This window comes from Vombatus ursinus, unplaced genomic scaffold (genome assembly GCF_900497805.2).
Source record: "Vombatus ursinus unplaced genomic scaffold, bare-nosed wombat genome assembly UNPS02015255.1, whole genome shotgun sequence".
NCBI lineage: Eukaryota > Metazoa > Chordata > Mammalia > Diprotodontia > Vombatidae > Vombatus > Vombatus ursinus.
In genome coordinates, this window is record NW_020955033.1 from 2,492,957 (window position 1) to 2,507,231 (window position 14,275).

The window sequence follows — 14,275 nt, forward strand, 5'->3', positions numbered from 1 at the left end:
ACTCCCTATCCCACAGAGAGTCATGTATTGTAATAAAGAATAAAATAAATAAAAAATAAATAATAAAATAAAAAAGAGTTAGAGAGTGGGGAAGCAGTTGGATAAAGCTAATATATCATTCAAGTCTGAGAGTATATGCCATAATCCCCACTTCTCTGTAAAGAGAAGTGGGCCTTCTTATACTGATTTTCTGGAGCTATTCTTGAAATTACACATGTAACAGCATTTAGTTTTTAATTTTACTTTCCACTTACCTTATTGCCTTGTTTAAATTGTTTATCTGGTTCTTCATTTTGCGTCAGTTCATATAAGTCTTCCCCATGCTACTCTGTATTATTGATTATTTCTTATAGTGTGGTAGTATTCCATTATATATTATATATATAATATATTATATATGGACCATAATCCATTTAGCCATTACCTACTTAATGATGTATTTTATTTGTTGTGTGCTACTTCAAAAAGTAATAATATAAATATTCTTTATATTATACTTTTCTATCTTTTACCCTGAGCTATAATCCTAACAAGCATACTCTCTAGGTCAAAATAGATATTTTTAGTTAAAGTTAATAATTTATAGTTGCAAAATAATGTTTTAAAATTTAATTAAAGATGTTGTAATCATTGTGTTTTATATCTATTTTAATGAGCTCCAGGAGGTTCTGGGGATGTATCACAATTCTGTAACTTAATTATCAAATTTAGAAATTTCCTGAGACATCACATTTAATTTTTAAGTGAAGTCTTTCGCCCCTCATACCACTTTTGGAGCTGCATAAGTATCTGTCATTTGAAAATTCGTAACTTTTAATTCTTGTGGTAACATACTTAGATATCAGCTCTCAAATAATAAGTGACAGTATTTTGGTGACAAAGGGAGCAGTTATCCTTAGAACCAGGTTTATTTTTTAGATGCCTCAGCTTTTGTATTATACCCAGGCAATTTATTATTCAAACATTGACTTGAACTTATGGTGCAATGCTGCTTTTAATCCTTTGTAATAATTTCTGATGTATTTTAAAATTTAATTTGAACTTAATATTTTAGATTAGACTTGGTTTAAAGAAGCAAACTTTAAGCAGCAAGCCCGTAGCACAGCATCTTGGGTCTATATTAATTGCATTTTGACAGTATATAGTAAAATACTGATTATTTGTCCTTAGTGATGAGTGTGTTGGCAGAGAAAATGCCCCTATAGTGGAAATGATTGTGAAATAATTTCTTTATATGTCTTGATACTTAATTTTAAAATGTTCATTCAATTTTCTGGGGCATTACAATATTTCAAGTAAATCATTAAAGACCCAGCTACTACACTACTCATATTTTGGCGATTGCCCCTTACTGCTGCCTCTTAAAATAAGCTCAATGGTCTAACAATTTCGATTTTTGAATTATCACCTTTCCAGTTAGCTTATTGAAGCCTTCTACTCTTCATCAGGATTCATAGAAACTAGATTACCTACTGTGCTTCTAATAAGAATTTGAAAGTAACATTTTCTGTAGGATATTGGGTTTACTGAATTATGGCACATGACTTTTTCTTCCTATGTTGCTAATGACATAGTATTGACAGAGTAAATACATTGACTCTATGGTCTTACATATATGAATATGTCTGTGTATGTGTATTTGCATTTAATTGTAGCCTTGGGGGAGGGGGAAGAAAAATAAAAAGTGCATAGCAGAGAACAAAAAATGTAGACGGAAGCACAGAAAAGTGAGGTTGCTTTGAAAGCAATGTGTAGGATTTATTACATAGGTTTTTATGAAATGAATATTTGTTGTTTTATATTGAATCCTCTCTTAATGTTCTACTGTGTACGTGGAAATGTTCTTTTTTTCCTCATTTTGTATTTAACTTCAAAATTAATTAAAAAATTTTTTAATAGTGTAAATGTCATCATTTTGGGGTACATATGAATTACTTTCTTAAAAAAATACTTAGAAGGTCATTGAAGCATTTCATTGCTCTTGTCTTTTAGCTTGATCCAAGGTTCATTCAGCCTTTTTTGGTAGAGTGTCGACAAACTGTTGCCAAACTGGATAATCAGAACATGAAAGCCATTAAAGGACTTGAAGACAGGCTTTATGCACTGGATCAGATGATAGCTAGCTGCAGCCGATTGGTAAATGAACAAAAAGAACTTGCTCAGGTAATTAATTACATCCCTCATACTGGAAAAGAAAACTTCTGATTGTTCTGTATAACATCCGTGCACCATCATCAACGAACATTCCTTATATCAATTAGTGATTTTATATTATTGTGTCTTTTTAATGATAGATTAAGGGACAGCTGGGTGGCATAGTGGATAGAACACTGGCCCTGAAGTCAGGAGGACCTGAGTTCATATCCAGCCTCAGACCAAACACTTGAGACGTATTAGCTGTGTGACCTTGGGCAAGTCACTTAACCCTGATTGCATCACTAAAAAAAAAAATGATGGATTAAAGATGTAATATAACTTTGATAACTAATGTAAGATCAATATAAAAATGAGTTAATTTAAAAACTAATTGCAAATGAGGATATTCACATTAACCAGTGGATATATTTGTTGAAAAAGGCTAGGGTAGGTTTTGTTGACCTAAAAGTGGCTTAAATATCATTAGAATTTCATGATTAGATTGGTGATGGAAATCTACTTTAAGGTAATCAGTCATTTTTTGTAATGTTACCAGCTATGTTTGAGATTAGTCATTTCATAAGCCTTTAGAAAATTTTTAAAAGCTGGAAAAAAAAAAACCACATGGTTTGAAATAGGTGTGATTGATCATACTTTAAATGCAGTCCTATTTTATTACATTCAGTTCTGGGTATCACATTTTAGAAATGACATTGCCAGACTGAAAGGCAACTTGGCATGGTGGATATAGTGTTAACCTTGGAGTCAGAAAGGCCTTGGATTGAGATCTGCCTCTGACACTTAGAGACTGTATAACCCCAGAGCAAGTCAGCGCTCTAAGATTCTAAATTACAGATGAATCGGTGAGCTGCATTGGTAGAGGGAGTTTTTACGCTATAATATGATGAAATCATACTTTTAGATCTGAGAGAAGAAAAGATAGACAATAGTAGTCCAGGAGAACGCAACTAGATTGCTAAGCCATGTCCTGATGAATGGTTTCAGGGACTAAATGTTTAACTCTAGAAGGGACCAAGAGGAAACTTGACAACCATCTCTAAATATTTGAAGAGGTAAGGTTTGAACTAGAAAATTCCAGAAGTTCATTTCTAACTTTAAAATTAATCTGATTTAGTCAGTACTCATACCATGCCTAAAGTTTTATTGAGTGTCGTATTTGTGTGTTTTTAAATTGTATTTGTGAGTATATCATGTGTATTTTCTGATTTAGTCAATACACATACCATGCCTAAAAGTTTTATTGAGTGTCATATTTGTATGTTTTTAAATTGTATTTGTGGGTATATTATGTGTATTTTCTGATTTAGTCAATACTCACACCATGTCTAAAGTTTTATTGAGTGTCATATTTGTGTGTTAATTTCAATTGCTGGTATATTATGTGTATTTTTCTTTGACCAAAAATAAAAAAAGATTTTGTGTTAAGGATATGGAAATCTTGCATCTAAAAAAAGATGCACATCAATTCATGAATGTAGGAGAATATAAGCTCCTTGAGGGTAGGGACTGGTTTGTCTTTTCATTTTCAACACCTAACACAGAACCTGATAAATATAGAATTTATCAGGCTCTGTGTTATCATTATTTCACTGGTATTTGTCCAGTTTATAATTTATATATATGTACATCTAAAAGAAACATTTTATTTTTAAAGGGATTTTTAGCTAATCAGAAGAGAGCTGAAAACTTGAAAGATACTTCTGTGCTACCTGATTTGTGCCTGAGTCATGCAAATCAGTTGATGATTATGTTGAATAATCATAGAAAACTATTGGATATTAAACAAAAATGTACCACTGCCAAACAAGAACTTGCAAATAATCTACAAGTCAGATTGAAGTAAGTGATTTCTAGTATATTTCTAATTACAACATTTTATTTTTATGCAACTCGAGTTTAAAACTTCCTAATAAAAGGATTTAACAAATTTTTGTCAATAATACATTGTCGTACAAGTTGATTGATTAACACAAATGAAGTTGGGTTTTCTCAGCTAGATGAGCTACCATTTTTATGTCTGCTGTTTCTATGTGTGTTCCTAAATTTAATCAGAAAGTATCTATGGGTAGCAAATGTTTTGTGGCTTTTTAAAAACCTGTTATATACTCGCATTTATGGTTTATCCACAGGTGGTGTTGCTTTGTTATGCTTCATGCTGACAAAGAAGGAGAGAAGCTACAAGCTTTGCTCCGCCTTGTAACAGAGCTGCTAGAACGAGTCAAGATTGTAGAAGCTCTTAGTACAGTACCACAGATGTACTGCTTAGCTGTTGTTGAAGTTGTAAGAAGAAAAATGTTCATAAAACACTACAGGGAGGTAAGCAGGTTAGATTTTGTGTTTGTGTGTGTGTGTGTATGAGACTTGAGGAATTGTTGGACTACATTAATGTATATGTATTGCTTTTTATAGTGGGCTGGTGCTTTAATCAGTGATGGAAAACATTTATATGAAGCTGAAAAGTCAAAAAGGGAATCTTTTGGAAAACTGTTTAGTAAGTATCCTTTAAACTTGACCCATGTTACTTTTATGGGTTTCATATGTTCAATCCACAAGGTTTACAAAATAAGGTGTTGATATTTGGATGTTTGCTTCCCAGAGAGCATTTGAAATTTCACTCACTGGAAAATATTGCATAAAATGTACATTTACAAAATTTTCTAATTGATTCCTTTTAGCATATATAGTTAGATCTATGATTTATCCAAATAAATATTGACTTTTAAAGATCCTTGTAAAAGTAGGAACTTTTTATTAACACTGTTTTTGGGTACCAGGACTAATGTTGCCTGTATAGCATGATAATTATAAGGAAGGATATTTATGTAGTTCATGCCCTTTACCAGTATATAACATTGTTAAAAAGCAGTCATCGGCTTTGGGGTAGACACTTCTGTCCCCGTCGACTTCTTGCTGACTACCCACAAACAAACCCTGTATATTTAAAAAATCATTTACGTGATCCTACCATCCCTGTTATCTTTTATCTTATATCTTTCCTCTTCTTCATGGCTAGACTCCTTGAGAATGCTATCTGTACTTAATGTCTCCACTTCCTCTCCTTTTACTCAATTCTGAACTTTCTGGAATCTGGATTCTGACTTCATTCTTCATCTGAAATTGTTTTCTCTAAAGTTACCATGGATTTCATAATTACTAAACCTTTTTTCAGTCCTTCAGTTTTGTCCTTCTTGTAGCATTTGATACTGTTGCTCACCCCCTTGTGAATACTCTTTACTCTTTGGGTTTTTGTGCCACTGCTCTCTCCTTGGTTTGTCATTGTGACTTTCCCTTTTCAGACTACTTTGCTGGTTCTGTGTCTGTATTTCAACTACTTACCTTGAGTGTCCACTCCCCAGGGTTCCATCTTGGTCCTTCTTCCTTTTCTGCTGGCTAAGATTTCATTTGGTGATGTCATTAACTCCCTTAAATTAGACAGACCCATTCATTTTTCTAGCTCTAGACTTGTCTATTGAACTTTTTCTTATAACCATTTGCTTTCTCAAACACCCAGAACAGAACAGAACAGAACTCATCATCTTTCCCCTTCATACCTTCCCCTTTCCCAAACTTCCCTGTTACTGTCAAGTGTATTATCTTTCTTCCCATCATCCTGGGATCATCCTTGATTTCTCACTCAAACTTACTTTATACATCCAGTCTGTTGCCACATCTTCTTTCTACATTTACAACATCTATGGATTTCTTTTCCCTCTCTTCACTCACACAAAATACAAATGTAATTCAGTCCCTCACCATTACGTGAACTTTTGCAATAATCTTCTAACTGGTCTTCAGGCCTCAGATCTCTCCCTACTCTAATCTGCCCTCCATTCAGCTGCCAATGTGATTTTTTCTAGAATATACATCTGACTGCCCATATCCCTCCTCTTCCTCTCCATTCCCCTTTTTCTCCCTGCCGCCTTTCATTTAAGTCCAGTTGTTCTTTATTGCTTCTAGGATGGAGTGTGAACTCTTCTCAAGCTTTTATAGGCTGGCCCCTTCCTATCTTTCTAATCTTAGATTTAACTCATTTCCACACACTGATTCACTCACTAATGCTGGCCTACTTACAGTTTTGTGTACTCATCTTCTCTCTGTTCTCTGCTCCTGGAATACACCTCTTACACCTTGGCTTCCTTTAAAACTCAGCTCAAATTCCACTTTTGTTAGGAAGTCATCCTGGAAGTGCTAATGCTTTTTCCTCTCAGATTGTTTTCTATCTAATCTGTATATATCTTGCATTATTTTATATATTGTTTCTTCCATTAGTATATAACTTTCTTGAGAGTAAAGACTACTTTTTTTCTTTTTATTTTATTTAATAGATAAGGAAACTGAGTCCAAGAGGGGCCCATTAGTTGCATATGAATGATCACAAAGCCAGGTGCAGAACTCTGGTTTCCTCGTCTCAGTTGTGTCCTTTCTGCTTATCTGCCTCCATATTATCTTAATAACCTTCATCTTTCTCCCATATCTTCTGTATCAGAATCATTAGGCACTGGTTATTGGCCTAAGCAAGCTGTAGTGGAGTTCTAGAATGGGGTCATAAGGTTCTTTCTAATACATGAGGCATTTATTTCACATAACTTTCATGTGTTTAAAAGAACATAATTTATCCTATTATATATGTAAGTTCATAAAACAGCAAGCTAGGTTATAACAGGCATCTACTCTGTTTTCAGCTTTTGTCATTTGGCATCCAGCAGATAGTAGATTGCAGATAGACTAATAAACTGATAAGAATTTGACCTTTTTAAAGTAAAATTTATAGTTATTTTCACTTTAAAGGAGTCATTGATTTATGCTTTTAAAAACTGATTGATGTCAGTACATTGTTACTCTATTAGAAAAACATGGATTTGCCTGCATTTCTAAAATAAAAAAATAAAATAGGTAACTTGGTAATCAAAGGCTTCATTTATCATGATTGTGTCTAATTTTCTTAAGCAATAAAACCAGTTTTAATAATTTGTTTTGAAAAATAAGATTTTTCCCCTTATAGAATATGCAAAAAATATAGAATCTTGACTCTTAGAATTCGAAAGGATTTCAGAGGTCACTCTTTTATTTTGCCTTTTAAATTTCCTTTTAAGAATTAATTTGTTTTTCATTTTTAATAAATTTTTATTAATATCTTGTTTTTTACGTAACTAGCTTTCCCTGCTGTCCTTTCCCCACCCCTTCCCAGAATGCCTTCTATATAACAAATAGTGTTTTTTAAAAACAAAAGAAAAAGGAAGAGGGAAAAAAATCAACATAACTGATCAGTACATTACAAAAGTCTGAAAATATATGCACTGTATAACATTTGTGTCCCATGTACTCCCCCCACCTCCAGTTTACTCCCCTCCCATAAAGGGATAGCAATGTCTTCACATCACTTCTTTTGAGCTATGCTTCTTGTTTCTAATTTTGCAACATTCACTTTTGTGTGTGTGTTTTATTTACATTGGTTTAGTTAAATGAGTATATTGTTTTCCCAGCTTTGCTCTGCATCAGTTCATGTAGTTCTTTAAATTCTTTTTATTCTTCACACCCATCATTTCTTATAGCACAATAATATATGTGTGTATATATATGAATATATTCTATTACATTCATGTACCATAGTTTGTTTAGCCATTTCCAAATTAATTGATATCTATTTTGTTTCCTATTTCTTTGATATCACCAAAAGTGCCACTATAAATGGTGTCTAGGTGCTTTCTTCTTATCAGCTAACTTTTAATATCATGGGCAGGTGAATCAGAAGGTGTTTTTCCCTTAACAGCACTAATGCTGACACTCAAATAAAGATCTACTGGTACTGAATTCTTAGCTTTAAATGGACATATGGAAGTTTTACACTTTCATCTTTCAACATACTGCTCATAGATCCTTCTTATCAGCTTAAGTGGGCTGCTCAGAGATTTGGAAGGGCAGATTGCAGAGAAGGACTATATTTATTTTGTGAGGCAACTGGGGTTAAGTGTCTTGTCTAGAGTCATGTCTGAGGCTGAATTTGAACCCAGGTCTGCCTGACTCCAGGGCCAGTGCTGTATCCACTGTGCCACCTAGCTGCGCTCCCTCCCCCTCTTTTTTTTACAAGGACTATTTGTAAAGATAGTGATAGCATTCATTTAGCATCAACTACATACAAAGCACTTTGGATCTGAGTAAATAAAGACAAAATATAAAAAAAAATCCCTACCTTTAAGGAGTTAACATTAAAAGAGGGAGGATAATATTTATACAGATAAGTAAATAAAATAGAATTTGTGCATAGAGAAAGCACTAAGGCTTCCTAAAGGAAGTGGATCAATGAAATCTATTAGAGCATGTCTTTTGAAGGCTTAAGAGTTGAATATAAAATTTTTAAGGGAGGAATTATTTAAAAATTTTTAAAATTTTTTCACAAATGTCATAATTTTTGCCTTTCATTTGTTATTCCCTTTGTTGTAATCATATTGTTAATCTCTTCACACAGGGAAATCTTTTTTAAGAAATCGTCTGTTTAGGGGACTTGACTCCTGGCCTCCTTCTTTTTGTGTATGTATGCATTTTCTTAAACATTAAATTCTGCATGTTTTGAATCAACTACAATTTTGAAAGTATTTGGCATTAGGGAAGAACCTGATGTGGAAACTGTCAGTAAAATTAGGTGGCAGCTTTTAAAATAGTCCCTATAAATATAATGAACTTTGTGCTCAGAGGTATTTTTTAATTTAGCTCTTTAAAAGAGTCAACTGATACAAAGTCTTAAATTTTTTTCATAATAGTATTACCAGGATTTTTCTTGGTATTAGAGGGTATCTGGTTTTGGTTTTTTGGAAAATTAAGGAAACTATATACCCTGAATAATGCTATACGAGTATATATGTATATGTGTATGTGTCTATATTTATTTATATGTCTACCAATACACATATAACATAGGAGTATATGTGAGTTATAAAAATAAGATAAACGAGAAGTTAATTGACAAAATACAGGTTGCATGATCTCTAATAGATAATAGCATCAATTTGTTGATTAGATAGTGCTTCAGAATCCTTTGTCACCATATATCACTGATAAGGCCTTTTTAAAATACTGTACTATAAGATCAAAATTAGCTGAGACTTATGGTGAATCTTAGCAATTTCTATTTAGAAGAATAACAGAAAATTGAACTCTTCAATAGAAAGATTTAGTGTCTAACAACTTGATTTGATTATATTGAAACTCATCATATGTATTGATTTCTGCTTTTTTATTATGTTTTTGTCATTATTCTATGCCCATAATTATGTTTCTATGTTAATTGTCTTATCCTCAGACTCGAAAACCTCGGAAATTTGATGGTGAACTTCCAGATATTTCCTTAACTGATTTGAAGTTTCTGCAGTCTTTCTGTCCTTCAGAAGTACAACCATTACTCAGGTAAATAGTAACTATGCTTGATTTTACATGTTCATTTTAATGTTTAGATGTTCATTTGTTTACATTATACAATACTGAATTTTGGGGTTGTAGTTAATGAAATTTTTAGGAAGATAATTGTAGAAAAAACAAAATACGGCTTCAAGATCTTCTTTAGTGGAGTCCCATGGATTTCACTGGAGGAATACCAACTTAATTAGGCAGAAATAAAGCTCAGTATGAGAAATAAAACCAATTATCAGATTAGTGGTCTACGCTTAAACAGCTTTTGCACTCAGGAGATAAGGATTCTAAGTGTACCTACTTAGGTATGCTTTAGTACTTTACCTTGATAATTTTAAAATATTCCTGATACATTAAAAAAATTTTAATGATCTAATTTAACATATGTTTTTAGTATTTCATTGTCATTATGTCATAGAAATTTGAAATAAGAACTCTTCTTCTTCTCAGGGTTCCATTACTTTGTGACTTTGAACCTCTACACCAGCATGTACTTGCGCTACGTAATTTAGTGAAAGCAGCACAAAGTTTGGATGAAATGTCACAGACCATTACAGACCTACTGAGTGAACAAAAGGTAGGGTTTTTTAATTTGGCTTATTTGTGGATAAACATTAGAATATGATTTTTTAATTGAATTCTGTTTTTGTTTTCCTTTTTTACCTCTAGGCTTCCATGAGTCAGACATCCCCACAATCAGTTACTACACCAAGGATGGAAAGTACAACAGGAATTACAACTACTACCTCACCTAGAACTCCTCCTCCACTCACTATTCAGGATCCCCTGTGCCCTCCGGTGTGTCCATTAGAAGAATTGTCTCCAGATAGCATTGATGCCCATACATTTGATTTTGAGACAATTCCTCATCCAAATATAGAACAAACCCTTCACCAAGAATCTTTAGATTTAGACTCTTTAGCTGAAAGCCCTGAATCTGATTTTATGTCAGCAGTGAATGAATTTGTAATAGAAGAAAATCTAGCATCTCCTAATCCTATAAGTGACCCACAAAGTCCAGAAATGATGGTAGAATCACTCTATTCTTCAGTTATCAATGCAATAGACAGCAGACGCATGCAGGATACAAATATATGTGGTAAAGAAGATTCAGGAGACCATGCTTCTCTAAATGTTCAAATGGAAAAATGTAGAGTTGTTGCCCAAGAGTCCCAGTTCAATTTACAAAACATAAAAGAAGACCTGTGTCACTTCAGAACACTTGTGCAGAAGGAACAGTGTGATTTCTCTAATTCTTTAAAATGTACAGCTGTAGAAATACGAAATATCGTTGAAAGAGTAAAATGTTCCCTGGAAATAACACTAAAAGAAAAACATCAGAAAGAACTGCAGTCTTTAAAAAATGAGTATGAAGCTAAGCTCAATGCATTAATAAAAGATAGTGAAGAAAATGAAAAAAAGATTAAAAAATTAAAAGGAGATTTAGTAGGTCTTGAAGAGGTTTTACAAAATAAAGATAATGAGTTTGCTTTGGTTAAGAATGAAAAAGAAGCTGTCCTCTGCCTGCAAAATGAAAAAGATCAGAAGTTGCTAGAGATGGAGCATGCAATGAAGAACCAAAATTTTGAAATTAAAGAACTGAAGCAATCACGAGAAATTGTGTTAGAAGACTTAAAAAAGGTCCATGTTGAGAATGAAGAGAAGTTACATCTCCTTAGGGCAGAGCTTCAGAGTTTGGAGCAGAGTCACCTAAAGGAACTAGAAGATACCCTTCAAGATAAGCACACACAGGAATTTGAAAAAGTTTTGAATGACCACAAGGTTTCTTTAGAGAAATTAAAAAAGGAAAATCAACAAAGACTTGATCAAATGCAAGAATCCCATGCAATAGTTGTCCAAGAAAAGGAACAACAATTACAGGAGTTAAAACTTAAAGTTTCTGATTTGTCTGACCTGAGATGCAAGTTAGAGGTTGAGCTTGCTTTGAAAGAAGCAGAAACTGATGAAATGAAAATATTATTAGAAGAAAACAAAGCCCAGCAGCAGGAAACCTTAAAGGTCCTCATTGAAAAAGAAACCGAAAACTTGAGATCAGAGATAAGCAAGTTAAATCAGAAGATTCTAGATAACAATGAGGACTACCAAATAGGTTTAGCAGAGCTGAAAACGCTAATGACCATTGAAAAAGATCAGTGCATTTCAGAGTTGGTTGGTAGACATGAAGAAGAATCAAATTTGCTGAGAGCTGAACTAAACAAGGTAACATCTTTACATCAACAAGCTTTTGAAGTTGAAACTAAATTGAAAGAACAAATAGTGGAATTGCAGAGTAAGCTGGAGTTGGAATTGAGTGTCCTTGAAAAACAAAGCAATGAAAGAATGGCCCAACAAGAAGAAAAATATGAAGCTACTATCCACAAACTTGAAGAAGACAAAGAGAAAATAGTTATGAATCAAGAACAAGACAGAGAACGACTCGTTCAGAAACTTAATTGTGAAAAAGAGGAAGCTGTTCAAGTTGCCCTAAAAGAATTTGAGTTACAGAGGGATGCTGTTGAAAAAGAACTGTTGGAAAAAATTAAACATCTTGAGAGTCAAATAACCAAAAGGTAAGAATTTAGTTTCCTGAAAGTGTTTATAATTGAAACTAATAGATTAATAGGTTTATATCTCACATTCTCTTATAATTATGGTTTTTATATGATCATATGCCCTAAATATATATGTTAATCTTACAAAATTTGAATGTGTGAGTTTTAACTTTGTTAACTAATTGGTTATTTGGGCTGATGTTTCGAATCATATTCTATGTAATATCCTTTTAAAATTAAGAGGATAGACTAAATGAAAAGTGCATTATGTATGCACATGTGTGTGATTGAAATAACAAATTTTGAAATGTTTTAATTTCATAAATGTAGTTTTTAAAGGTCTGCATTTCTGATAATATGTATGTTATAATTTTCCAGGGTTTTTTTCTCAGTTTACTGTAAGGAAAATGTTGGGAAGAGTCATTTGGTTGTATAGGTAAAAATTTGTGTTTCAACCAGTATATATTTACTGCTGTCTAGTCATTAAAGGAGTTTATAATTTTGAACAGTAATGCAATGACCGTTTAGGAAGTACCAGTAATAGTATCAGGGTCAGTTCTCAAGCTTCATGTAACAATAGTAATAGCTAATATTTATATAGTTATATTAAGATTTTCAAAGGGCTTTACATTACATAAGATTCATTATTGAATCTTTGACATGCAGCCTGCTGTTGTGTGACTCTTTTTGTTAAATATAATTTCATTTGTGAACCCAGTGTTTCACAGCTGTGTGTACCCCTAGATTATAGTATTGAGTTTTAGGATTCATCCTAAATATAGTATAAAGAGAGAATTTCTGGTGGTTATGTTATGAGGACTTTACCTGTGCAAGTTAGAAGTGCCGAAAACCTTAGGTCACTTAGACTATGGATTTTCCTTTTTTGTATGTTTTGTCTCTTATGTATACCAAATACAGTGTATATTTTTCTCAAATAACTATCAGCATAGTCCATTTAATATTGCCTTGACCAATATCATTTTGCAATAGTCATAAATAATTCTAATCATACCCTTTTATGATTTAACAATCCTTTTTTCTGTTCACAACCCTGTTTCCATGAAACCAACTATGTCTTGTAATGTTTTGCCTAATTTAGGGAACCAGTTAATGATGTTAGGCAAGACATGCCTTTACTTTGGAACTTTACTTTGAAATACCATTGTCGTATGACAGTCATGGTATAATTCTACTGTCAAAATCATAGCTATAAGAAATGTATGAAAAATTTACACCACATGTGTTCATTATTATATGTGTACGTATATAGATGTTTGTACTTAATAGAATTAATAAAGCATCTGTATATAAAGGAATTGTATAATACACAGTAGCAAATTAGCAGCTTCTCATGTCTTCAAAGCCATTTGTCTAAGGAATGTGTTTTTCATTTACCATTGTGTACAACTAATGTTGTTCCATGTTTGTTCACTTGTTTCTTCATTTTCTTTCATCCAGCATCTCACCAAAATTCAACCTATTTGTTTCTAAATGCCAAAACCTTACATCTGGTGTTAGAAAATAAGGTTTAAACAATCAAGGAAAATATCATCCTCTTTTTAAACATTGACGAAGTGGTTTGAGAAAAAAGTTGTTTTACTTTGCAGTCCAGTATGTCCTGTTCACAAATGCGTGCTCATTTTAAAATTTGTACCTCTAAGATATCGTATCGATCCTAAAAGTTATATTTCTGTTTTGAGTGTTGTTAATAAACCATAAAATTCACTTTTTTCTTGCAAACTTGTGAACTTGTGATTATAAAAGGCTAATTAGATTCTTCATTGTAATTTTATTTCAGGTTGAAACCTAATTTACCAAAGGAAAATATCTCCACTTTTTTTAAACTGAAAGTTAGTGGGGAAGATAACATTTGATATGCAGAATTTTCATTCATGTGTATAGAATTGATTCAAAATTTATAGCTAGGACTTAACCAATATATATTTGTGTCAGCATCTTTCAGAAATGAATTTTAGAAACCGTATTATTTAGGAAATTTTAAAATTATCATAGAAGATTAGAATTTTCTTTTTTTCTTTTTTTGTATCCCCAGTGCTTAATTAACAAAGTACCTGGTACATAGTACTCACATGATAAATTTTTATTGACTGAATAATAAAATATTTAGAGTAGAGCTATAGTTTAGTTTGTAACATATAGAT

The 14,275-nt window shown here is 32.5% G+C and overlaps 1 protein-coding gene across 2 annotated transcripts in view; it reads left to right on the forward strand.

The window, feature by feature from the left end:
* LOC114031824 (RB1-inducible coiled-coil protein 1) overlaps nucleotides 1–14,275 on the forward strand; it is an 86,869-nt gene that overhangs the window by 42,222 nt on the left and 30,372 nt on the right. For both annotated transcript variants that reach the window (XM_027846957.1, XM_027846958.1), the window contains exons 8-15: nucleotides 1,993–2,163; nucleotides 3,812–3,996; nucleotides 4,287–4,473; nucleotides 4,567–4,648; nucleotides 8,624–8,685; nucleotides 9,455–9,558; nucleotides 10,012–10,138; nucleotides 10,231–12,131. In XM_027846957.1, the coding sequence (XP_027702758.1) occupies nucleotides 1,993–2,163; nucleotides 3,812–3,996; nucleotides 4,287–4,473; nucleotides 4,567–4,648; nucleotides 8,624–8,685; nucleotides 9,455–9,558; nucleotides 10,012–10,138; nucleotides 10,231–12,131 (2,819 nt within the window). The remainder of the gene's footprint in view (nucleotides 1–1,992; nucleotides 2,164–3,811; nucleotides 3,997–4,286; nucleotides 4,474–4,566; nucleotides 4,649–8,623; nucleotides 8,686–9,454; nucleotides 9,559–10,011; nucleotides 10,139–10,230; nucleotides 12,132–14,275) is intronic.